Source organism: Leptonotus elevatus, chromosome 8 (genome assembly GCF_054856555.1).
Source record: "Leptonotus elevatus isolate MCC_2025b chromosome 8, RoL_Lele_1.0, whole genome shotgun sequence".
NCBI lineage: Eukaryota > Metazoa > Chordata > Actinopteri > Syngnathiformes > Syngnathidae > Leptonotus > Leptonotus elevatus.
In genome coordinates this window covers 26,245,804-26,273,777 of record NC_141246.1, presented here as the reverse complement: position 1 = coordinate 26,273,777, position 27,974 = coordinate 26,245,804, and the positions used below count along the sequence as shown (strand labels likewise).

The following is a 27,974-nucleotide window of genomic DNA, read 5'->3' as shown; positions in this document are numbered from 1 at the left end:
GCATTGAATAAGAAAACGTGTCCAAACTTTTGGCCTGTAGTGCATGAGGGAAAAAAAGAAAAGAAAATTGATGATGAAATATTTTTTTACCTGCTCATTAGTAGTTCTGCCCCTTCCCACAAGAACAATGTGGAAACCAGTGAGACCAGCAACGGGAAAGAAGAATAGACCTGCAACACACATTACAGCCAACCTGAAAAAGAGGAGCGTTAAGGAACATATTGTCTGTTAATATTGTCATTCATCCATGTCATTTTGTGTGTGTGTGTGTGCGCGCGTGGGTGGGGGTGTGTGAGTGGGGGTGTGCGCGCGGGGGTTTGCGTGTGTGTGTGTAGGGGTGTGTGCGCGCGCGTGTGTGTGTTGTGTTTTATACTTAAGTCATTTGAGGCACTGGGCATATCTATTACTAGACTCACACACGGAGCACAAAAGGAGCAGTCAAGCTTCTCAATGTAGCAATAGTTAATACAATAGTTACATGTTGACAGTGGCTGCCAAAATGTATTTGAGGTGGCTCGCCAAAAGTAAATGTACAGTATGTGTGGGAATCACAGCAGCCGTAATGTCTTATTTCGCTAAACCAATCAGTGATGACATTACATTATATTACATTACAGCTTATCACACAATGTCCATAAAAAGGTTGGCGTAAAGTCTGGTCATTTTATTCTTACTGTGATACAATTTCTGATTTGTGGCATGCCCCAAAATTTAGGGGATTAAAAAAAAAAAGTTGGGTTTCCACACCAAAACTCAGGCTAGTGCTGTCCTAGCTAGCCTATGTGCATGAGCTGATAAAGCCTGCTCGGATGAGAGCCCAAAAATAGACAACCAAGAACAGTCCAGTTTCGATCAATTCAATGCTCTGAGTAAGAACTACATTACGATTCAGTGCAAAATTGACTAGGCCAGGACCAACATACATTCATTAAGAAATAAATTGCACTGGTCTGCATCAAAAAATAAATAAAGAATGACAAATATTTTCTACATCATTTGTTCGCACTGGAGACAGTGGTATCAACACACTTTTATTTTGACGAGGTCCGACAGCGCCTCTCACTGTGTGCAAATTAAATTTTCAGACCAAAAAGTGCACACGACTGCACATCTTGTAAGCTTACTTCGAGCCTTGAAACTAATAAATAAATTGTAACGCAACGCATTTCATATAACGATAACGGCGTTTGAAATATGAGGAGAATAATTAGATTGATTGGTCCATTTATGAAAAGGGAACGGAGTTACCTAATGCCGTTGAGAACAAAAAATAGCGTGTGTGGTACTGAGTAGGAGTGAGCCGGATATTCGTACATACGAGTATCCGGTACAGATCATTTATTTTTCCTGGATACGATTGTAACACAGATAGACTTTCTTAATATCCATGCTGAAGGAAAGCCGGCCCCTGCCTCCTCTCCGCTGCGCGCGGCACACAGAGAATGAGAGAGAGGATCTGTACGCGTGGTGTCGGCTTCTGGCACGAGGACAGTAAATAATTATCTCTTAATTGGTCCTTAATTTTCTGCAGCCGCAGCGCTCTTGACAAAACAGAGCTTGGTTCGTGTTGCGTCAGTCTCTCACACTGGCTGCCTAACTTAATTTTTATTTAGCTGGTAAAAGCATTACACATGCACAGCTGAACACACTACAAATCAATAGACCCCCCCCCCCCCCACTGCAGTCCACAAAAAAATATTGCAAATTAAGCTTTACACACACATCTTAACACCCTTTAATAATGTTAGGTAGTAAAAATTTAAACATTGAAAAAAAAAAAATCTGTGTTGCTATGACAACTCTTGTTCGTTCACATAATAGTTCATTATTTCTGCATGTGCTGTATTCAGAAGTATTTTCCAGAGTTTATAAAAAAAACTTGTTCTGTAAATAGTTTCTTTACTATTGTGATCAAAAACAGTGAATATTCATTTTCAGACTGTTCTGTAAATATTTATTCATACACTTAAAAATATTCCTGTTCTGAGTCATTTATAAAAATGTTCTAAATAGTTCCCTTGCTATTGTGATAACAAAAGTAAATCTCAATTCTCAGACTGTTCTGTAAATATTTATTCGGACACATACATTTTCTGAGTTTATAAAAACTTTTTTGAAAAATAGTTTTGTGATCAAAAGCATTGATTTGAATCTTTATTAGGCTGTTTTGTCAATTTTCAAATAAACAAAAAATATAGAAACTTTTGATCAATCTATATCAATATCAAACTCATTTTTTGTTGTTGTTTTTCCAATTTCATACAACAACAAAAATACAGTAATGTATATGTAAGCCCCAACCATTTTTGTTAAACCATGCCTACCTCTGGTTAAGCCACGCCCATTTCCAGTTTATGCCAGGGCCACTCCAAATACAGATACAGAAAATTTAGATGGTTGAACAGATACAGATACAGATAGTGATGTACTTGCTTTTCCCTAGTACTGAGTGCATTGCCAGCCAAATTAAATTAAGCAGTAAATATTTATGACCACCTGCCAATGGTTGTTGCCTCAACAAGGCTCAGTGTACAATGTTTTAAATGCATCCTAGAGTTTCTGAGGTTTAGTTGGTAGTTTAAGGCATACTTTAGTGGGCGAGCATTCTGTTTAAATTGTGGCTATTGGTATGTGAACATTTTTCAGCTTTCTTTGGACAAAATGACAATCAGTTATGATATTATACTGTTATATTATATTTTACTTTTTAAAAAGTATATATGTAAAATTGCAAAAAATGGTAGAAAATCTAATGATATATTTTGATTCTACATCCAAAACTGCCCAAGAAAATGTTGTTGGCTACTTATCGTTTGAAATTAAGCAAGCATATAACACATACTAGAAAGACCTTTCATCCAAGGATACGTGACAATCGCATGTAGACGATCAATGTACTGGTGATGATAGAGGAGGAAGAGCAACCCAAAGCCGAACACAGCCATGATGTGGGCAGTCAGGGAAAGGAGGAAGAGGAAGAAGTATCGGTAATTCCTCCTGCCGATGCAGTTATTGACCCATGGACAGTGGTGGTCAAAGTCCTGTAAAAGCAAAGAAAATATCTCTGAGATCAAGCCCTAGACACATTCTTTAGAAGATTCGGGAATGCAATAAGCTTTGATTGATTATTGTTTTAAATGAGAAAGTTCTCCTTAAATTATATAAAACGTTTTACCTTTAATAATTCCTTACAACTTCATACAAGTCCCATTTTTCAAGTTAAAAAAAGTCAGCTCTAAAGCATGATGCATTTACGTCTCTTGGTATTTTTTAATTACCCCCCAAAAAGAAAAGCTAAATTGTCCCCTACATCCCTACATAGGTGTTTTCTTTTGTGCTTTCTCCTTCAAGCTTATGTCTCCTACCCGACGGTCCAGCACAGTTTAGATGCCTCTCGAGACAGCACAGTGATCTTGTTTGTTCTTGTAATCTGCTTGAACCACTCAATAGAGGTGGTCAGGCATAAGTCAGCAATCTTTGAACTTGCTTGGCTAAAGACTTGTGAAAGAACTTGGCTTTGACTTGGTATTCCTGAAACTCGATTTAGACTTGACACGATTTGCCCATTTACAACTGAAAATATATATTAATTATTTTTTTTATTATTTGTATTATTATTATTTATTTTATTATTAATTTACACCTTTAATGCAAATTTAATGTGTTTTACAAAGGAACTCCAGCCACTGGACATCAGTGTAAACAGGGTGTTCAAAGTGAAGTTGCGAGCGCCGTGGGAGCGATGGTTGATAGATGGCGAACACAGCTTTACTAATACTGGGAGGCAGCGCCGAGCGAGTTATGCCAAAATTTGTGAACGGATTTTGGACGCATAGGCTACCATGTCTGCTTGCACTGTTGTTCGAGCTTTTGCAAAACCCAGCATCATCTGAGGAGCCGCACGTCAACGAGACTGACACTGACAATGACGAGGGAACCTGATGTGTTGAATGAAGAACTTGCTGTTTATTTTGGATACAGAAGATGACGACTTTGAGGGATTTGTGGATGAGGATTGACCAAAAGTAATGTGAGTACATTGTTAAGTACTTCAACAAAGTACAACCGAACTCATTGTTTATTATTACATTGTTAAATACTTCAATAAAGACAACTGAACTCAGTTTTTCTTCCGCTGCCTTTTTAAAGACATATGCTAGCATACATACTAGTGTATGTTTTAGTGTGCTTTCGTCACACACTAGCTGCGTTTCCATTACAGTTTTTCGCAAAAATAAAAGCGATATTGTACTATTTCGATAAAGTACAATTTTGACTTGTCCATTGAAGAGCGTTTCGCTTCTGAGGCGCAATTCTCGTAATGTCGCGTCTCGCGGGATCTCGCAATTCTGTAGGAGGTGCTCATGATGTTTACGGAAGACAGACGCTCGGAGTTGTTAATAATGCTTTAACCCCCCCCCCCAATGGGCACGATGAGGAAGGGGGTTCCTCATCGTGCCCATTTGGTATTCGTGTGTGTGCGCGCGCTTATAACTCGTGTTGGATGGATTTCAACGACGACGTGTGCCGCAGGTCGCTCGTTTGCTCGTTGCCAGGGGCAACGGCCATTTCTCATGCAATGATAAGGGATGTGTTGAACGGCGGCATATTGGCTCCATAACTGAATCACTTTGTGCTTAAAAAGATTTGTTATCCCCTCCGGAGCCAAAGCGAGTGGCCCCGTACTTCCTACTTCCTTTCCTCTGTGACTGGGCGGGAGTCACATGGCTACAGGGAATGCGCAAGAAGTGTTTCTATTACACTTTTGCAAAATACTTCTATTTCGACAAGCCTCAAAAACCACCTCATGAGAGCGTAAAAACGTTTTTGCGATATTTGAGTTTTTTCGAAAATCATGTGTTTCCATTACCAGCTTGCTTTTGCGCAAAACTGAGGGTAATGGCAATGCACCTACTGTTGCTTTGGCGATGCACTTTTTCCAATAAAAAATATGCTGTTTTTGAGGTAATAAACATGCGAAAACTCATGTAACTTTGCACACATATCAGACGTAGCATGAATATGAATATTTTAGAAATGTCTTGTGCAATTTTCAATATATGGCTCCATCGCACCCTACAAAGGACTCTAGACTAGGCGAAAACTCAGAAAACTGTACATACTTCAGGCCTGGCAAATCATTTATATTTTAAAGCAGAGGTCACCAACTCTAGCATGTTTTGGATGGACGTAGCCGGGGCTGAGAGGGCCCTTCATAGCTGCTCGTAGCTCTAGTTACTATATTGTGTTTGTCTCTCAAATAAAATCTCAACAGAAGTAAATTCAAGTTTATGATTTTAAGGACGAAATTGTGAAAACGTTCAAGTTGTATATATACTTTCTCAAGGCACTGTATAGTTGTGTGAATTGCCTATTTAGCTCATTTGCAGTTTTCCATGTCTTTGCGAGTGTGAGCACACCTCAACACAGTTGTCACAGACTGAGCAGTGGGAGCAACGTGGCGGCCGGTAGAAGCGACATGTTGAACACCACTTCATCCTGACCTGGATCCCTTTGATCTCCACACTTTTATAAAGAGGAGCACGGAAGTCATCGTCCTTGTCCTCATCCTCCTCAGCTATAGAAAGAGATAGACCAAAAAACAAAACAAGTCAACTTCAAAGTCAGTAAGATGATAGAGTGACCATGGTTCCACTCTTTCTGTTAAAGATATAATTTTCTAGGACATATTTAGTCAAGATAGGGTGGCACGTTGGCTGACTGGTTAGCTCGTCCGTCTCCGAGTGCAGAGGACATGAGATCGAATCCGGGCTTCGGCCTTCCTGGGTAGAGTTTGCATGTTCTTCCTGTGCTTGCGTGGGTTTTCTCCGGGTACTCCGGTTTCCTCCCACATTCCAAAGACATGCATCGCATGTTAATTGAACACTCCAAAATTGTCCATAGGTGTGATTGTGAGTGTGGATGGTTGTTTGTCTCTGTGTGCCCTGCGATTGGCTGGCAACCAGTTCAGGGTGTACCCCGCCTACTGCCCATAGCCAGCTGGGATAGGCTCCAGCGCCCCCGCGACCCTTGTGAGGACAAGCGGTTAAGAAAATGGATGGATATTCAGTCAAGATTAAACTGGTATGACTAACATACTAAAAGCATTCACGGAGATTCACTTTTCCACATGTTAATTTGGGGAAGGTGGATAACAGTATACATGTAATATGGGACCATAAAATATAGGGGTCAGGTTTAGCTCCAGGGGTAATATACCTCATAAAGAAATATAACCCCTGCCCTCTATCATATATTAGAGTTGAATGCTTGTTGTATTGTCATATTAACAAGGTCCACCAGTTGCCACAGAGGGAAAGCTCCAGTCACAAACATACTTCCATTCACAGTGTGTCTGCTTGCTAAATAACATCCATCCATCATTTACTGCCACTTTATATGGGGTCCGGTCGAAGGACATCAGCTTTTAGCAGCTAGCTTTGGCTTCACCTAACTCCTCTGGGGGATCTCAAGGCGTTCCCAAGCCAGCCGGGAGGCATAGCCTCTCCAGCACGTCCTGGGTGGTACCCTGGGTGGAGATTCTTGCCGACACACCTCTCTTGGGAGGGGTCCAGGAGGCATCATAGTCAGATGCACAAGTCCCCCAGCTGGCTCCTCTCAATGTGTCTGAGATCTTGTTTTTTTTTGGTCACGACCCACAACTCGTGACCATAGCTGTGGATCGACCGGTAAATCGGCCAAGGGAGGTGCACATATGAACACCCTTATGTTTGAACATGTCCAGTAACCCAACACCGCTCAGGTTATGATTGAGGGGACCGTTCTGCCCAATTGGTACTCTAAACTGCTGTTTGGTGCGTAGTAGGGATGGGCGAGCACCGATACCAGGACACATTTCACGGTATCGGTACTCGCGACGGATATTGATACTGGTATCGTCCCCCGCTCTTGTGGCCTTTTTTCGGTCAGGAACTAAAGGCTGAAAAGGCTATTTTCCATTTATTGACCGCCACGGGGGGTTCTGGTAAGAGCGCATATAAGTCTTCAGTTGTACTCAACAATTTCATTAGCACTGAAATGCAGACAGATCTTTGCATTGTATATAGTATATTGTCATTCACTACTGCACTGCTAACGGCGAACATGAAACAGGAACGGAAACACAGAGCAGCCTTCCAAATTAAAAGCATAAATTCCAAAACAAGATATAATTAAACATCCCACACCAAAAAGCTTGAGGAATTCTTAACATGGTAGATATTACTAAATTACTTGAAACACTATTGTATTGAATTTAATTATTTGCAAGAGAGAGCGGGGACAGGCTGGTTTCTACCCGCCGATTCGCAGAAGCCACTCGGCAGCGAGGCAGGTTTGTGTCAGTGAAAGGACACCGGGGTGGGAAGCGGCGACGAGTCTGCCGAGTGGACGCCAAGACGGGGCGAGGCAGAGAATAATGTAATTACAGTGAATGCCTGTTGTAATTACATTTTGTACATAAAGGTGGCAATAATAGGTGTTGGTGATCACATATTGAAAGTGAAGAGCGCAAAAACGTGTCACTATTTCTTCAGGTGCAGACATGAAAGAGTGTGTAGACAGAAGCAGGTGGCACAAGAGAGCTTTGGCCACGCCCAACTAATTTTATAAAAGGAAGCACTTGGAATTAGGCACGCCCACTAAAATCAGCATGTTTGATGCTGGCTCACAGTAGACCTTCTTGTGAAGCCTGAATGTGTATATATAAATGAATAAGGCAGAATTTTGCACAAAAAAATATTTTGATACAGTATTAGGGCGTCAAAATGAAAAACAATAGAAAACTATGGACACGTGTTGTACGTACCTTAAAGTTTTTATTTCATGTTTTATAAGTGCTCAATGTGGCTACCATTGGCAGCACGGACAACATCAAGCCGATATCAGGATGTTGCAGTCTACCGTGTTGTTGATTGCGGTGTTATTTGATCTTTCATGTTATCATATTGATGATATGAATAATCGCATGGGGCCGCCATGAAATCCCTGGCCAAAATTAACTGGGACCCATAACGGCTTAATTGTTATCGTTTTCATAGGAAATCATTTTCATGGTATTAGGAACTAGGCATGTTTGTATTTTGTGGATGCTGTTGTGACATTAGGCACTTTCACACCAAAAAGCCAAAGCACTTAGAATTTTTGGTACAGACAGTTTCTGGTCTTAAGAGGTTGTGTTTGGCCCACTTGTTTGCGTTCACACACGCCAACAGTGGGCAAAGTAGTTCATTCAAATGAGACTGATGACTCATCAGTCTCATTTGAATGAACTAGCTTGCCCAGCATGATGTCGTGAAGAAACAAGCTGCACTACCCCTTCTGTCCAACAGGTAGTTGCAACAAAAGAAGCTAGGTTGCAGATCACGTACAGTTGAACATGTATTTGCCACCTGGCAAAAGTTAACTGTATAGTATAATTTGTTTTGTAAGGCAGTTGAAAACAGATTCTAATGTGCAATGCCATTCATGCTGCAGACAGTATTTGAGGCAGTGATATATACTAATGTGAATTTTAAAAAGTTTTTACATTTTACACATAATATACCTGTTTGTAGCCTGTCATGTAACTTTAATTCACTATGTGCTATATTACTCTGCTGTCTGCAACCTGACTGACATTGCAAATACTGTAACCTAAACTGGATAAATAAAGGTTAAATAAATACATGACAATTGACAACTCAAATTTTTAATCTTTTTTAAATGTTTGCATGGCAAGATTTTTTTTGGGGGGGGGGGGGGGACAAAAAACAAATTGTGGATTTCAAGAGTTTATTTGTGCACCTAAAAAAAAAAGCAAAGCCAGAAGCTGGGCTGAATTTCTGCCTGGCCGTACATAATTTCTTGTCCTGCCGAGTTCCTGGCTTGCAATGTCCATTCTACTGACTGAATCTATCCCTTGTGCACTTTCCTGTTGACATAGAAACGCAAAATTAATAACAGTTGGCAATACAAGTACTACTAGTTACTGTAAGTAAAATGTCTTACCGACACAGGTGGACACCAAATGAGTGCTGCTGCTTGGTAGCATGATGATGAACTCACACTTGTTGTGCCCGCATCGGAAACTTCAACATGTCCATTCACAACAGCTGTAAATTAAAACACATACAGAATTTTTTTTACAGATTAGTATTAGATGTTATGTCTGTGATGTCTGCATACATTTTTTTAAATGTGCAATACATTTTTTTCCAATCATTATTGGAGTACATTTTATGTTCTTATACCTAAGTGCAGTGTCTATAGTTAAACTCTACATATTACAGTGGATAAAAAATAACTTCATCCATCCATTTTGATATTATCTTAGCTTATTACTTGATTTGGCTAAATTGTTTTTATGAATACTTGGGGTCCATATACTGTAGGTGGTGAGTAAAGCTTTTTTTGTTTTGTAAGTAGGTAGAGGCTTTAGCTATATTTAACTATAAAGTGCTGCTGATAATTGTTATACCGGTAAATAAAAACTAGAGCTCGCAAACGATTATTTTTTTTATCAGATTAATCACATCTTAGAATTTTGATTAATCACGATTAGTCGCTTAATAAAAAAGGCTTTTTATCAAAAAATTTCCCCCGCCAAATTTAAAGTGCACCGGTTATGTGTTAATTCTTTTGAAATGTAATGTTATGAGGACATCTTCAACATTTTTGGATCCACTGCACACGCTCATCCTCCTCTTTTTCTAATCAGTTAATTACTTGCATAATTTAAATTGGGAAAAAAATGACCCCAATATTTTTAGATGAACAAATATTCTAAATGTAATACGCAAACATTTATTAAATGCTTTACTTTAATGCATGTAATTATCATCCACTGTCACGCTAAAGGATAATTTATGGTAAAAATTAATAGTGCAATTAATCTGCGTTAATTCATGATTAATGCAATAATTTTTGGGGATTAATTAATCAGTTAACGCTTTAACTTTGACAGCACTAATAAAAACACAAGTATTTGTGTGAATAATTGAATGGTACTTTCTTATATTAATCCTCTATCCTTTTACAAATATTTAGGTTAGACATTGTGGTATGGTCATTAAAACACAGGCAGTGGTGGTTGTTTGTGTGTTTGTTTTTTGCTGTGACCCGCAACTCACCATCACCACGCTGTTTTGTCACGCCGAGTGGAATAAGATGATCTTTCGCGACGCGAACCGTGTTTGTGACCGGCAATTCACCATTGAGCGTTATGGTGAGTGGAATAAGCTTCTATTTTGTTACGTTAACGTGACTTTGCGGTGCTAACGCAGTGCTAAGCTAACTCCCGGTGAGGTGTGTTTGACTGGACAAAACGGCCGTCACGGCGGCGCAGCGAACTGGACGTACACATTTCTCTTATTCATATACGCTTGTAAATGTCTATAAGCAATCGTGGTATTCACGGCAGGGCAGGCCAATAATTTGTCGTTCCGACTGTTCACAGCAAAATAACACTAACAGGAGATTTGCCGGTCATGGCAAAATAGCTACTGAGTAAAAGACACAGTCACACAATTAAGCTACTGGCAAGCGCCACACTAAATGACAATATTACAAGTATTTCTGTAAGATTATTGTCGTATTTACCTTCGTCTATCCGTGGCGCGCTGACTCCAGTATTGCTCCGATGACCATGAACCGTGGCGTCAAATTGGCCGTCCCATTCACTCAGTAGTCATTTCCACTCCAGCTGCTGCTGTAGTGATCCATGAGCGTTTTATAGTCTTTGGTATAACTTTCCAACCTCTACAGACTTTTTGGGGGTCTATGGGCATTTTAGTTGTTTACCTCACCTTGCTTGGCAGTAATAACGTGGTGGCTTCGGTGACGCCAATTCAAAGTCGTGCTGCATGCCTTCGGCTCCCAAATGCTTAAAAGAGCCTGTACATCTGTCCACCTATCTATTCGCTTTTCCAATATTTTAAAATATTGCTACTAATGAGGACATCATAACTAGTAAATATTGTAAATACTGTACGCTCGCAGTAAAAAAATCAATATGTATGCTCGCAGTTAGGCTAATGGCGGCTGTGCAACCCCCAAATACCCTCCTCAGGCTTAGGAGCTTAGGTAGTACCAATCTGGCCCCCCACCCCCAGACCTAGAACCAGTTTTGTGTGTGAAGGCAAATTTTGGAAAAACTCCCAGTTTACATAGGGAAGTTCCATCATTGGTTCCTGCGGTGTGAAAGCCGCTTATTGGTCGTGCGATTGGAATTTAGAGAATTATCTGGATTCACGATTGGAGAACCACCCATTGCCAAAGACCCCCAGTTTGGAAGACTTCAACGAGGAGGATGACATTGATGACAGACTAGAATAGGGTCTACAATTACTCATTAAATTATAGGTTGTTGATTCTGCTTGCTCATGTCCTCCACAGGTTTCCTGCCTGCAATCAGGTACACAAAATAACACACACCCAGCCCATTGTCGGTCACATGTATTTTTTGTTGTACTGTTTAGTCTTCCATAATGTATTGCACCACACTATCCCTGAAGTTAATGGCAATTGAGGGGGCAGGTCCGAGGGAGAGGGACCCTTTGTAAGCAACATTACCTTGTAGGAGACCACGTGCACATGGGTGGGATGAATTGACCATGACTCGTGTTCAACAGGGGGAGATATACATTTTTTGTCAAAAGCTTAAGTTTAGTTGAGTGACCCTTGAGGTCACTCAAACAGGGGAATTGTTAGATTAGGCCTCATAATGGATAGGTGACTTAAGCTACGCCATTGTGTGACTGACTGACTGACTGACTGACTGACTGACTGACTGACTGACTGACTGACTGACTGACTGACTGACTGACTGACTGACTGACTGACTGTCTGTCTGTCTATCTGACAGCCGTGGCTCATGGTGTAGAGACGTTGTTCAGTAACCAGAAGGTTGGCTGTTCAATCCCTGCTCCCCCCAAGTCATGTGTCTTTGTGTCCTTGGGCAAGGCACTTCACACACATTGCCTCCAATGGTAGTCACACTGGTGTATGGAAGGTGCGAATGTTTGGTGGTGGTCGGAGGAGCCGTAGGGGCACACTGGCAGCCACACCCCCGTCAGCCTGACCCAGGGCAGCTGTGGCTACTTAAGTAGCTTACTGCCACCACAGTGTGAATGTGTGAGTGCATGAATAATGCAACCACTGTGAAGCGTCTTTGAGTGTCCAACAAAGCACTATATAAATCTAATGTATTATCTATCTATCTATCTATCTATCCATTGAAGAGGGTCTTCTGCCCAGATTTAGTCATAACTGTTTTAATTTCCTTATTTCCTCAGTAGAGCTTTGTGAGTGTTATCGCAATTTCTGCCAGGTGCCGTCATGACTGGGACCTCCTCTATTTCCACAACAATGGGCCATTGCCAATGTGTTTGAATGATGTCTCGAGGTGCCGTCATGACTGGGACCTCCTCTATTTCCACAACAATGGGCCATTGTCTGTGGTTAAAATCAATGTGTAATGAATGATGTCTTTAAAAGTCTTATCTCATGTCTGGTGAACTCCGGGTGGGCTGTTTGCGGGGGGCTTTGTGGTACCGCCCTTCAAGATAGTATAAGAATGTTGTAAGTCCTCTGAAATCTTCACACTTGTGAGAAGCTGCAGCCATTATCTGTCACTCATAGGTGCCTGGAATATTCTGTAAAATAAAACCTTCGAAGGAACTGTTCACCGATCTCCAGCCTGTATTCAGATAATCAACATTCTCTCTACCCGAAAGAAAACGAACACGCGGAGGAAAATAGGCGGTCAAGACAGAATAAAAGTAGAAATCATTTAGGACAGATTAGTACATCTGTGTACTTGGTCTTTCTGGCATCCAGTAAATAGTTCAACTGATAATATGTAGTGTTTTGGTCGTTACAAATAGTATAATATCAGTATTTAAGATAAAAGGACAGGGTGAAGGTTCTCTCATAACTTTGCGACACATTCATCTTAATCACGAAATGTAAATAAACATCCATCCACCTACCTCTCGGAAAGATGCCTGGATCCATGAAAGCAGCCATACAGAAGTTGGCCAAAACAAACAGAAAGATGATGCCATTATAAATAGGGACAGCGACTGAGAAATGCTCTGAAAGCCATGGACAACTGCACAACACACAAAAAAAGAAAAACACCTGTCAGAAATCAATAAAAACATATTATACTGTATAAACAGTGGCAATATTTTATTTAAAAAAGAACATTACTTACAAAAAACACTGATTGGGACAATGCATTTACTTTATTCTCTATTTCAGACCCAGAGGAAAACCATATCACAGAGTAAAAATAAACAACAACAAGACCAAAATAATAACAACCATAATAATAAAATGCCAACAAAACATAACACCACGCCTTCCACAGTGATAAACGTCCAGGTCCAACATACAAACATGTTTGCCAGTGGTTCCACTGTCAGGAATAAAATTGGACAGAAGTGTGCACAGGATTAACCAAAACTTTGATTAAGTAATTTTCTGACCCAGATGTCCTTCATATAAATGTAAACATCAAATTACGAAGAACAGCAGAGCAGGTAGGTATACCGACACTCACGAACATTTGACGTGAGAAATAACTGAAAACATGTTTTATATTATAGATTTGCCAACCTTTGCTCTGGTTACTTTTTTGCATAAAGACTGTTGGAAAACCCTTTCAGGTGACTACCTTTTAAAGCTCATCAAGAGAATGCCAAGAATGTGCAAAAAAGTAATCAAAGAAAAGGGTGGCTCTCTATGTATGTACTGATTTCATTATTTTCTCCTTTTTTTGTTAAGTACATATCTCCACATGTGTTCGTTAGTTGTCATAGCTGGCGTTAGGGCTGTCGCAAGAAGCAAATTAATTAATTAATTAATTGCACGATAATAAAAAATTAGCTCGATAAGTTTGCCGGGCGCGATAATTCTCAGCCATGTAAGTGCATGTTTGTTTACATCCGTCATCAACATTCGCGCTGGTCCGTTGCTTCTCAGTCACTGGGTAAAGAGGCTTTTTTCCCCTTTCTATTCACTCACTCACGCACACACACAAACTTGTTCTCCCGGGCGGGAAAGCGAACCCACACCGCCTGCAGCGACGGCACCCCTCCGCCACCCGGAGCCCGTAAAGTGGCTTTTAAAACCAGTTTAAACATTTTGATTTGCATGTGTCCCATTGGGTCTTCATAAGCACACGCAATTCTCTTTCTCATTTGTGAGTCGGGGCAGTAGCGCTGCTAATAGCCATGAAGCATCATTGCTAGCACCACAGCTATCGGTGTTGTTATTCATTGCTTGTGCTTTTAAGTCTGCCGAAAAAGCAACACTCGCTACGTGCACACACCCTCGTAAACTTTCCTGTCACGACTGACTCCTAAACCGTGCTTAGCGTATTGAGGAGTGAATCATCTTGCCACGCACACACTCTGGGAGGCGGTGCTGTGCCAAAGTAGTTACCACTGAAAAAATGTGTATCCCCTTCCACGGGTACGCATGTTTTTCAATAAATGCACAAAGAAGACACGTTGTTTTTGAGTTTTAGAAACAAGGTTTTGTAACAAGAAAAATAAGATTTATTGCAGATCAAAGAAAATCAAGAACACTCTCGCATTCTGCAATGGATCTAGGTGTGTTCAATGACCACACACGCAGTAGGAAATCTCAGCATACATAGAAAAAAGCTCAAACGACTGATGAATGTTAATGTTTTTTCGTCTTTTGACCATGTTTGAAGTTTAAAAGGGTTAGGAACAGGGACATTTTCAAAAAATCGCCACATTTATGTGGTAAAATGTATAAGATCGCGTGGCAGGGGATAAAAAAAAATTCCGGGGGTACTACTTTGGCACAACAGCGGTGCATTTGGCGCATCATATTCAGCGTGAGGGCCCCTGAGTAGTAGGGACTAGGGACAGCCATGGAGCTGGTATCAAAGCCAAACGCAACTGCTTATGTATGGGAATTCTTTGGATATATTTATTATACCATTATCATTATATTAGTTGAAAAATTATATGAAAACTGCAATATTATCGTTTGTGGCAATAATTTTTGGGGCAATTTATCGGCAATCAAAATTTCTTATCGTGACAAACCTAGTTTGTCGTCATAGTTTTGATGCCTTTAGTCAGAATTTACAATGTACATCGTCATGAAAATAAAATATTGAATGAGGTGTGTCCAAACTTTTGGCCTGTACTGTATGTCTAAAAAAATAAATAATCAAATATTGTTTATTGTAATACATTATTTAATTTATTGATTGTTTGTTAATAAAAATGTATCAGAAGACGACCTTGACAAAAATAATTGTATATTATATCGCAATCGCAATATTGATCGTGGGTAGAGGATGGCATGCAATTAAATTATTTTTCAAAAACATTCAGCCCTACTTCCTAATTTCATCAGTCATGAGCCTGTCACTTTTGGTTAAATTGTAATTAATTTGATCTAAAAATATAAGCACTGTGCTGGCGCCACACACTTATGGTATGTTGCAAGAAAAATAATGTTCAGAAGAGGTAGAATAGTAAGCACAACAACTGATCATTCAGAATCAACTAAAATGTTAAAGGTGCCATTACATAATTGTTTTATAACTACTGTTGTTCCGATACCGTTTTTTGGCCCCCAATACCGATTCTGATACCGAGCTTTGCAGTATCGGCCGATGCCGATACCATACCGATATGTAAGGTTTTTTTTTCTTCTCAATATGAAAAAGCTGTCCTGCCATTGGTTCAGAGCATTCAAGGGCCAATAGGATATCTTGGCTTGGGATGCAGTAAACATGTCACACATCAGTGAATCTTGTGCACGAGCAAGACACAAGATGCTGCATCCAAAGTCCTATATTAGCATCGGAATTATATAGATTTTTTTCTTGAGAGCTCGGTATTGTTCATTTGGAAATTTTACCGATTTGACATGTCATCATCATTGCTCTCCTTTTTTCTTTTCTTTTTCTTTCTTTCTTTTTATTTTGTATGTGCGTGAGTATGTGCATGTGCGTGTGTATGTGTGTGTGCATATGTGCGTGCGTGAGTGTGTACTCATTAGTTCACCTAAGTTAAAAATCCCATACCGTTCACCGAAACCGAATACTTCAGAATCCAGCTAGAGTGGTGAGGTTGTCAGGAGACCCGAGGAAGGATCAAAGAAAATAAAGGAAAGTGAAAACCAGCACTGACCAGACATTACCTACTACCCACCGGGTTACCAACCAGAGTCTTTCACCAACCCCAGGAACATCTAAATTCCAACAAATTAGGGAGACCTCAAGAGACCAAAGGAGAGACTGAGAAAAGGAAGGAAGGATAGATGAAGCAGAGTGAGATCCACAGACATCAGCCTCCACCGATTCAACGACCAGAGGAAGAAGAAGATTGTGTTTGAATTTCGATAGATGCTGGTGTGGTGGATCTGGCATGCATGAAAACCTCCACCAAAGAGGGGAGCCGTCGACCCCGGCCAGGACAGAGCAAGCACAACCCCCCAGGGCCCCCTAGGCCACGGCAGCGCCAAAGGACAACCCCCGGGCCCGCGCCCTTAACGCAGCAGGACGGGGCACGGCAGGCCCACCAGGCACCCCACTGGCCCACAGCTCCCGCTCCCCCCACGACCCCCCACTACCCCTACAGCAATTTCTATTAGCATCGGAATTAATGGTATCGGCATGTTACTTGTTAGTACTCACCGATACCACAGTTTTAATGCAGTATCTGGGCCTCTGCCGATACCAGTATCAGTATCGGTATCGGAACAACACTATTTATAACCTTTAGTAACTTTTTATCGGGTTTGCAAGAAAACGAGGGTTGGAAATGAGCAGTATGCTCTTTTTCAAGCTATTTCCATTGGTAAGAAATAACTGATTTTGAAATGTCTATTTTATCATTAATATTCAAATATAAATACGTTATAGTCCAATTGACCTTTTGCAAAAGCCCTGCCCTCCTCACTTAACGCTTCCGGGTCTAACATCTTTCTGGACACTAACAATGGAAATTAACATACCAGAGCATGTCGGTGAGTGTTTTTGGAGCAATACAAGCGCAATATCTTCCAAATCAAGGAAAGAGGGTCGACAATATGCAGTGGAAGTACATATTCATAATGTTGAAATATGCAGAAAAGCAGACTTCACAATTATCGAAGCGAAGGCATACAGGTCTCAAGCTAAGCCTGAGCTAAACAACGACGTCTCCCTCTCTGTGTGGAAATTGTATTCCCGCAAAATAATTCCCATTTTTAACAAATGTACCTACCTGTAGACTGATTACGTGTTTTTCTCTCTACTGTCTGTAACAGAACTGTTATTTACTCTGTTGTAACAAAATGCTATGTGAAAGATGAAAAGAATCAGTTCAAAGTGCCTGTGTTACAATAATATGTTCACTTTGTGTAAATCGATCAGACATCATCACAGAGCTCACAATATGAGACCCAGCGTAAACTACCTAGAACGTCAAGTTACCCAACTAAAATTAATACCAATGATCAAGCACAACTTATCGAGTTATGTATGACGCAAAGACAATCATGACAAAACAAAAACAATCCATGGGCAAATTGCCCTTAATTAATTATGGAAAACAGCTGCCCATGTGTGGTAATCTTATGTTTGCCTCTCTTCGCTGTGTTGAAATTGAGCAGGCCAGAATTGTGCTGTATTATATAGTAGCTCCCAATTACTCCAATTACATTTTGAAAGTGTTTGTGTGTGCCTTTGTCTTTGCTACATTGTGGGGCCCATACACGCATGTTTTTCCAGGTTTAACTACCATTGTGGGGACCGACTTGAAATTGTGGGGACATTTTGGTGGTCCCCACAGGTTCAGACCTTTTTTTTTTAGGGTCAAGACTTGGTTTAAGAGTTTAGGTTTGAATTGGGTTATGGTTGAGGTTAGGGTAAGGAATGGTAGGCAATCATTTTTGATGGTTGGTGTTAGGGGAAGGCGGAAGGGGCTAGGAAATGCATCATGTCAATGAGATGTCCCCACATGCGCGCTGCATTTATGGAGTCCATTGCCATACATGCATGGTTGTAAAACACTTACGTGAAGCAGAAGAACAGTGTGGTTGAGCCAATCAAGAAGAAAGTTGCTGCTGACACAGGAACGTAGCGTGAGGGTCGCAGAGGTCTGCTGGACGGGTTCACAGAATGGGGCAGGGGAGAAGAGACTTGACCCTGCCCTTCACTCTGATTACTGCCAACGGGCATCCCTTCCTATGTGTACAGGAAGGTTTTGGTTCTCAGGTGCAATGATGTGGGAGTCTTCATTCAGTTAAATGTTCCTTTTTACTGATGTACCTAGTGGATTTCTGATTTTGGAATTCAAACTATGATTCATAGAAACAACATGCACATTTAAATAGAGTTTCATTTCACATAAAACAAATTGAGAGATGGGAGAGATAACGGTTTCCCTTCAATGGGTCAGAAAGAGGTGACCATCAAGAAGTAACAGAAATCCTGATAGCAATACCAAAAAGTTGAGTTGTTCCAGCCACAAAATCCATGGATGTCGTCCAAACAGGGCTTGTGAAAATGTTGATAGAAGTGCAAGTATAGTGTTACCCAGAAAACATATAAACATCAAGTACTTGGCATTGATCAATCTTAAGCAGTAAATTAAGAGTTAGGCTTGAATGCTCCCAAAATCTTTTTTTTGTTTGTTTAATATAGTAATTTTACATGTTTTGTGTGATCTGTTGGATTTATCAAAATAAGTGAATTCAGTAACACACATCTGTAGACAGAGGTTAACCCTCACGCTTAGAAATGGTCTTAGACAATATTCATTTAGCCTTTAACGTTTCCCTGTGAATTGCACTTGCTTAGAAGTCGAGCCAAATTTGAAAATTGGATAGTTGGTTTTTTTTTCTTTTTTTATCTGAGAGTCATATATATACAAGCACTAAATTCAGAGAGCTGAATTCAGAGCATCTGCAACTATTTCAGAAAAAAAATACTTGGAATAAAAACAACTTGCTTTCAGTCCAAAATTCATATTAGGCCCAACAGTCTGTAAATGCACCAATGCAGAAGATTGGTTTTTCCTAGGTATGGGCATTTCTAATAATTAACAGCAGTTGAGTCAGGCCACCTGACCTACGAGCTTCATCATACAGCTGGATTAGCAAAAGAAGAACTGATGGCGCTGAACTTTAGAAAACTGTCTGGTTATATTCCATTTGTATCCATGTCAATTACATTTTTATGAGCAAAACTACACTGAACAACTAAAAACTATAACAGTAATTCAAATAATTTGCAAAGATGAGAGCAGTACAAGGTGAACTCAACCAGCTCTAGTGAAGATTACTTTATCTGACCACAGTGACTACACTGATTACATTTTTCTACCATGTCAGCAGCAATACAAGTAGAGTGCCCCACAGTCTCCCTCCTCAATAGCCTGCAATAGCTTTTAGAAAAAGAAACAATGCACTTGATTTTTTTTACGTTTGGACCAGAAATAAATCTTGGCTCACAGACATCTTAAAATTGTGCTATTTTTTTTGTATATTGTTGTATACAAGCACTTCCTCCTAAGAAAACATGACTCATTGCTGAACAGTTTGGATCCTTGGTAATTGTAATAAATTCGAAAGTTGTCCATCAAAAATATTCCAGTCTGGGGATTGGTCAGGTTACTGCACCTAAAGAAACACAAAAGGAGAAATTTTGTTATTGAGTAAAGCTCAATAGCAATTAGAGAGTATGGCAATCTGTATTATTGGTGGGGTGGTTGAATGACTGTATGGCAACTTTACCCAAATTGATCTGTGTGTCAGATTTTGGGAAGTTGCAAATCATTAAGTATTGTATCAAATAATCAATGTAAATCCAGTTGCCTAATAAAAATCGTAACATTTACCCATTGGTCTAATCTTTTTATTGTACCGTTCTGGTTCTTCGTCACTATTTGGCCCAAAGTTTGAAACCCAGTTTGTCATTTGGGCATTCAAAATAGGACTACTGTATTGCAGGTGTATGCAAATACTGTATATCAATTATTAAAATGAGAGCGTGCAGTGGATCAAAAAATGTTGAAGAGGTCCTCATAACATTAAATGTCGAAATAATTAACACATAACAGGTGCTTGTCAAATTTGGCAGGCAAAAAAATTTGATAAAAAAAGCCTTTTTAATTAAGCGATTCATCGTGATTAATGAAAATTTTAAGATGTGATTATTCACAGCTAATTACTATTATTATTATTATTATGGTTTTACCATTTAAATTATTATTATTATTCTATTTATGCTTGTGGCATATAAATGGCAGGTATAAATAACTGCTCTTCAATTGGATGGCAAAAGGTAAAACCAGTCTGCTGTCATTCATACAACAGACTAACCACGGTTACCTGCAAATATATCAGCTTTGTGTTCAACTATACAAGCCCAGATTTCACACTAATTACATTTTTGACTAAAATGTGTTAAGATCATTATTTCAGTAGGAAAGTTTTTATTTTTGTTAGCTGGTTTACCATGAGGTTTTTCTTGTGCAAAATAAGTGATCTTAGAATTACTCTCAGATCAAATTACAATTGTGCTATTATAAAATTAAATTACTAAATAAGTTATTTGATGGACATAAGACAAAGCTGTGTCATAATTCATATATAATATGGATAGAGTAATGTTTATCTCGTTATTATTCCCTCTACGTTATGTGTGAATGAGCTCAATTCATGCTCTTAGTTGCTATGGAACGGCACGGTCAACATTTGCCTCCCAAGTCTCGATTTTCTAATCCGACGTCGGAAGTTGAATAGTTTGTCGTAATGTGTATCGAGGACTACGGGGCAGGCGTCAGCTAGCTGCTTGCTATATGCTAGCATTGAATATCCTCGGGTTGAACTAAGCTCCCGTTTGAAACAAAACACCACAGTCATGAACATAGCAATTTCCAGCCAGTTGCAATTCTGAGGTTCATTTTATGTACCAGCAAGTTTGCTTTGGGTCAATAAAGACTTGGCAGCGATACTTTACCCACCCAGCAAAAATTGGTTGAAATGACGTTGAAAAGTAGTCACTGGTGTCCGTCCAAAAGACGTCTGAATTTGGTTGAAAAGTGAAGACGTCCTTTTCAAGACGTTAAAAAGACGTCCTTTTACAGTTTAAATTTGGTTGAAAAGTGAACCAAAAAGTCTAAATTTGGTTGCCAGGACATCCCTAAATTATTAATTAATCGAAATTATTACAATCTAATAAAATATTTAATCTAATAAAATATTTAATCAAAGTCATTACTGGATTTTCAATCAAGAATGAGACATTAAAAAAAAAGTACATTTATTGACAACACTACTATAAATAACAAATAAATCATTTTATAACTTCTCCCAAAAAAATGGGCACAAAAACTAAATAAAAACTAAAGATGAACATATCATTTTTAAGAACATTATACAAACATTGTCTTGAAAATTGAAACATCTAAAAATATTATTTTATTTTATTTTATTTTTTGGTGTAGCCTCTGCACCCCCAGACCGTGCAGGGTCACGTTTCAGATGGTCAGCCATGGCATTATATATTTCTTGTTCTGTGGCCTTCCATCCCACTTTTTGACAGCAGCAGTAAACACAAAGAAACAAACAAACAAAAAAAGCATTCATTCCTGAAAACTGACATTGGGGGTTTTCGTAGATGATGCATGCACGATGGAGCATTGTGCTCGGCGTATCTCAACACAAAACTGTTAGAGGACAGGTGCGCTTTTCTGGGCTTTCCGGCGAGCACAGCTGCCGAACCTCCAGCGCATCTGGCAAACAGAAAGCAGACTGCCCTGGGCCTTAGCAGGCGCATCTCAATTTTCGCATTTTCCCTGGTCGTAAAAAGTGCGCCTGCCGCCGATCAGTGCATCAATTTGGTGACAAAAAGTAGACTAATTCTAAATCGCCCAAAAGGAAGTCCATTTTGAAGCGCACATCTTGCGATGTTTGTGCATTTGATGGAGGCGCAAGCAAACCGATCGGCCGCCGCGGGCAAACGAGTGAGGTCATCTTATTCAAAATTTGACAAAAGCGTGGGACATCAATCTGAATAATTGTAGAAATCAATTCATTGAACGGATCATCCTATACATATTTTTAATATAACACCCCCTGACCATTGGGTGCAAGGTTCCATTCCCGATCTCCCGATCTTGTGTGTGTGTGTAGTGATTTGAGGTAGAGGGTGGCAGGGTAGTGAATTTTCACTCCCATCCCAAGAAAGACTTCCAATTAAAAAATCGGAGGGAAAAATAGCATGTATGAATGTATGAATCAATGAAAGAATAAATTAATAAATTAATAAAATCATGTTTTGTCCCGCTCCTGATGAAAATGACTACTGTTGCGTCATGCTCCCGTTCAGAATGACTCCCACTTTCAAGGTCTGCTACATCTTAAAAAATAAACTAAAAAACGCAATGAAATTACACACAATACACGAAATCTGAGGCGTGAAAATAACGCACACAGTAAATTCTGTAGAGTCAATTTGACTATTAAGGTAGGGACCAAATAGACTCAGATTTAGAGTAAAAGTTACGCTTGGAAGAGAGTAAAATAAAGAATTGGAATAAATAAAAAATAAAAGTGACTCAACATAGGAACGAACTCAAGACCTTAAGCTTGGGAGACAGCCCTCCTACTCTGAGCCACGCAGCTCCTGCTTTCGCCTAGTATATCGCTCATGTCAGCTGCAGCTGATTCCACGATTGCAAATTTGCGACTTTATATAGTGGCAGATTTGCAAGAAAAAAAATCTGATGTGTCTAATCTGCTGCTCTCCGTCATTCACTTTTAATTTAAGAATGAATCCGTCTCCATCCTGCCTTTTAATTTCATAAACAGTGTCCCATTAACCAGCAATGAATCCTCACATGATTAGACTTTAGCTACGCTATGTGTATTTCTCGTAAGTTTCAGAGTTTTTTCTCTCGCAAATTTGCCACTTTATAAAGTGGCAAATTTGCAAGTGTATTAAGTGGCAAATTTGCGAGTTTATAAAGTGGCAAATTTGCAACTTTATGAAGTTTTTTTTCTGAATTAATTGCCCCCGCTCTCTAAAAAAATATATATTTATACGTGGCCCTAATACGCCGTCGTATGTAACTGAACATATTGTTTTCTATTTGCAACATAATCAGTTATCCATGACAAGGCTTTCCTTCTAATTCCAAATTTTCTCATAAGCAATTTATGGTCAATTGTATCAAAGGCTTTTTTTAAGGTCAATGAAGACTCCAATTATATAATCTTTATTATCAGTAGCATTTGCAATTTGCTCTGTCAGATTAATCAATTCCTTGGTAGTTGACCTATTGTCTCTAAATCCATATTTTTATTCATTCAGTAGATTATGGCTCTCAATAAAATGAATTAATCTAGTCACAAAATTTTTTCAATAATTTTTGAGAACTGGGCCAGAAGTGATATAGTTCTATAATAGGAATGCACTGAAATGAAAATGGTTGGCCAAAACCGAAAATGAAAAATGCTTGGCCGAAAACCGAAACGGCCCAAAAAAATTATGCCAATTTTTACTATTATTGCATTTATTATAATTAATTACAATTATAATATTATTATAAAATATTTATTTAGTACTGGCATTTTAACCAAGCACAATATAAATTGAAATGTGCCTACACCGTACTCCAGCGGTTACTTGCTAACCAACTTTATGTAAAAGCGGAAAAATGCGAGTTTCACTCTTCCTCGGTTAGGTTTTTGGGGTACGTGGTGGAGGATGGACAGATTAGGGCGGCTGATAAGATCCGCACTATCCTCGAATGGCCTCGTCCCTCCACTCGCAAACAGCTACAGAGATTTTTTGGGTTTGCTAACTTTTACAGGCGCTTTATTAGGAATCATAGCCACCTTGTAAGACCGCTTACCAGGCTAAGCTTCGTTTCCTTTGGTCTGACGAGGCCGAATCTGCGTTTTTGGCTCTTAAGCGGGCATTTACGTTTCCTCCTGTTTTACATTAACCTGACCCTCTTCTTCCTTTTGTGGTTGAGGTGGACGCATCTGATTCAGGACTGGGGGCCGTGCTGCCTCAGCGCTCGCCGGTCGACCGGATACTCCACCCCTGTGCTTTCTACTCCCATCGTCTCTCCCCAGCTTAGGCCAACTACGACGTCAGGAACAGAGAACTCCTGGCTGCTTTATAGGAATGGAGGCACTGGCTGGAGGGCACTCCGGAACCTTTTGTGGTCTACACAGATCACCGTAACCTGGAATACCTCCGTACGGCCAAGCGCATGAATCCCAGGCAAGCCAGGTGGACGCTGTTGTTCACTCGCTACAACTTCACAATTTCCTACAGACATGGAACCAAGAACAAAAAGTCAGATGTGCTATCCCGCATCCACGACCTGGACCGGGTTGCCACTGGTCCTGAACCCATCCTTCCGCCCATCGATGTGTGGGGGCGCTCCGATTGAGATTGAGAGCCAGGTCATGGACTCCTTGCGAGGGATGCAGGTGCCGGCTGATTGCCCCGCCGGTCGGTTGTTTGTGCCTGGGGCTCTCCGCCCAGAGGTTCTCAAGTGGGGCCACGAGTCACGTATGGTCTGCCATCCGGGAATCTTCCGTTCTACAGACTTTATTGCGCTGCGGTTTTGGTGGCCAGAGCTGCGTCAAGACGTGCACTGCCTGTGCCTGTGGGAAGGCCTCCTGCCGGCCTACTTCACTCCCTGCCGTTGCCTGCTCATCCCTAGTCCCACATTGCTCTAGACTTTGGTACTGGTCTTCCTGTTTCTCGTGGCTCCTCGGTCATCCTGACTGTTGTGGACCGCGTTTCCAAGTCGGCACACTTCATTGCCTTGCCCAAGCTCCCCTCTGCCCTGGAAACTGCTCAGTTGCTGGTTCGACATGTTGTTCCACTACACAGCATCCCGCAAGTTATCGTGTCTGACCGTGGCCCCCAAATTATCTTGCAAGTCTGGAAAAGGTTCTGAAAGGCATTGGGAGCAACCTCCAGTCTTTCCTCGGGTTATCACCCGCAATCTAATGGCCAGACTAAAAGAACAAACCAAGACCTCGAAGCTGCTTTACGTTGTGTGTGCCAATTCGAGCCCAACATGTGGGCCACCTACCTGCCTTGGATTTAATATGCACACAACACCCTGGTCTCCTCGGCCACCGGTCAGTCACCTTTCTTCGTGGCCAATGGGTTCCAGCTGCCCTTATTCCCGTCCCAAATGGGCCAAATGGACGTTCTCTCGGTCCAGCACCACCTGAAGAGGGCCCATCGTGTGTGGCGTGAGGCCAGGGCCGCTCTATCACGGACTGCGGAACGAAATCGCCAGGTGGCGGATCGCCGCCGTCGTCCCGCTCCCGTCTACCAACCGGGGGACAAAGTCTGGCTGTCCTCCAGGAACTTCCGTCTGGCGGGTGGATCTAGAAAGCTGGGGCCATTCAAGGTGGAGGCGATAATCAATCCTGTCTGCGCCTCCCTACATCACTCAAGGTACATCCCTTGTTCCATGTCTCCCTCATTAAGCCAGTGTCTTCCAGCTCCCTGAACCCTCCGGGACCTCCTCCTCCGAATCCACGCATCGTCAACGTAGATCCTGTCTACACCGTCCAAAGCATTTTGGATTCGAAAAAGCGGGGCACGGGTGTGCATTATCTCGTCGACTGGGAGGGTTATGGGCCTGAGGAGCGGCAATGGGTTCCCTGGATCTGTCTCTCATCCATGACTTCCATTCAACTCATCACTCAAAACCAGGTGGTCCGCCAGGGGGGGTCCGTTAAGGGGGGATACTGTTATGGTTGTGCTTTTATTGCGTTGTTTTTTTTTTTTTTCAGTCTCTGATTGAGTAGAGGGGCGTGTCCTCCTGCGCCGCACCTGTTTCTCATTCACAAATCAACGCTTTATAACGACTGCAACTGCCGACACTCCTCGTCGGTGTGTTGACCTTGCTACGTCCTCGCCCAAGAGCTTTATTCTGACTTTGTGTTCCAAATTCCTATCTCTAGCTTCGTTTCTTTTTTCCAGTTTCTCATGTGAGTCTTTTGACACGTATTTTATGTTGTTTCCTCGGCTTATTGCCTGAGTGCTTGTTAACCATGCGTTGAGCCTTTTTTGCTCTGTAGTTTTGTGTTTCCTCAGCTTTGCGCTTGAGTGATTGGTATCAACGTGTTTTTCGCACGTCGTTTTTGCGCCACTGCCGACATCTACTGGACAGGAGTGGATATTGACTCCAGTTGTTGGCTCGAATCTGAGCACTTTTGGACTCTCTGGTCACCTTGGGTTCGTAACTTCAGATCTTATGATATGGTAACTGATTGTATGCATTGCACTCTGCACTATGACAGATCAGGGGATGAGATCTATAGCGAGGCATTTCAGGAAATTGAAAACAACATATGGGAATTTAAAATAGGTTGATTGGCAAAATGTATTTCAATCTTAATTGCTCTATTTCCCATCACTTGATGCTTATTGGATTCAGTCTAACACATTTTACCCACTTCCGTTTTGAAACACCAGCTTCTGGATTGGCACCATGGACGTGAAACAACCGACAGCGATTTTGCTGGTTATCTTTTGAAATTTTTTTCCCCCACATCACTGTGGTCCATGGATCCCACTGATGTTGATCTCTGTAACGTCTCGCCTGTTGTGTTTCAGATGAAACCAGGACAAATATATGTTCCCCAATACTCTGTAAAAGAGGCTGGGATGATTGGCATTTCGGAAACAATTGACAGTTTGCTCAAAGCAGGAGTGATGTGTGAAATTTCCGGCTTTGATTATAACACGCCTATTTTACCCGTTGAGAAGAAAGATATTGGAAAGTTTCGTATGATTTATGACCTGCAAGAGATTAATGCGGCCGTCTTAACTCCTACTTTTTCTGTCTCAAATTGCATCAACCCACACTCATTTCACTTGCATTGATCTTGCTCATGCATTCTTTTGCATTCCTCTTGACCCGTCTATGCAGAAGTATTTTGCATAATAATGAATGCTACTCCTACAATCGCCTGCCTCAAGGCTTTGTCCTTTCACCTGGACTCTTCAACTACTGTCTTCGCCAGTTGCTGTCTCCACTTGAACTGCCCCCTGTTGTTCTCCTGGTGCAGTATGTGGATGACCTCTTACTCACAGCTCCATCTGAAACTTCTTGTCTTGAAGCCACAAGGTCTCTGCTCTTCATCTCCTTGAAACAGCATCTTTCCACTGCTGCAGCTCTTGTGATTCCTGATTACAGTCGCATGTTCTATCTGGATGTTTCTGAAAAAAAACAGCAGTGTTTCTGCTGCCCTTTATCAGAAGGGGGAAGGAGGAAGTCGACAAGTTTGTCTGTATGCATCAACTCCACTGGAAAAATATGCACACATGACAGTTCATGTTGCATTAAAAGAATGGTAGCGAAACGATTCCCAAACTGTAACCGGTACACCCATTAAACATCAGGATGATATTCTTAAATTGCGGGATGCTTTAATGATCCCAACAGCGGTGGCAGTAAAAAAATAAAAATAAAAAAATGAAAATGTAAAGGTTACTCTTGAACTAATGATTTTGTATCAGCAGGAAACGAATTAGCAAATCGAGCAGCAAAAAAGGTTGTGGGGTACCGACCTACACTCCAACTACCTGTAAGTGAGTCTGAATGTGACAAACCACAGGAGGTGATAACAGAAACAGTTAAGCTGTGGCAGGAAAAAGTAAGTCCAGAAGGAAAACAAAAGTGTGTGGATGTCCAAAGGGGGACAAAAAGATGAAGCAGGTATATGGCGGAAAGAAGGTAAATGTATTCCATCTCAGAAACAATTGAAAAATCTAATTTCTGAAGCCCATGGAAAAATGCCATGTAAGGTGTGGATGAAATACTGATACGACTACACACCTGGTGGCATCCTTTCATAAGACAAATTGTTAAAAGTGAACTGCAGGACTGCAGTGTTTGCAACAGGTATAACAGTATACCTACATCTAAACCTCCCCGGGGCACTCACGATCCGGACGTGACTGC

The 27,974-nt window shown here is 40.8% G+C and overlaps 1 protein-coding gene across 11 annotated transcripts in view; it reads right to left on the bottom strand.

The window, feature by feature from the left end:
- Positions 1–27,974, bottom strand: part of LOC147170316 (palmitoyltransferase ZDHHC5-A-like) — a 99,676-nt gene that overhangs the window by 46,439 nt on the left and 25,263 nt on the right. For 2 of the 11 annotated variants that reach the window (XM_086082457.1, XM_086082456.1), the window contains 6 exons: positions 18,462–19,638; positions 18,033–18,202; positions 12,969–13,090; positions 5,421–5,578; positions 2,843–3,041; positions 91–170 (listed from right to left, as the gene is read on the bottom strand). In XM_086082457.1, coding sequence (XP_085938583.1) covers positions 91–170; positions 2,843–3,041; positions 5,421–5,578; positions 12,969–13,090; positions 18,033–18,202; positions 18,462–18,572 — 840 coding nt within the window. In that variant the 5' untranslated portion in view covers positions 18,573–19,638. Of the gene's footprint in view, positions 1–90; positions 194–2,842; positions 3,042–5,420; positions 5,579–12,968; positions 13,091–18,032; positions 19,639–23,879; positions 24,155–27,932 lie in introns of those variants that run through there. The other 9 variants (XM_086082460.1, XM_086082454.1, XM_086082455.1 and 6 more) reach the window with 7 other exon arrangements.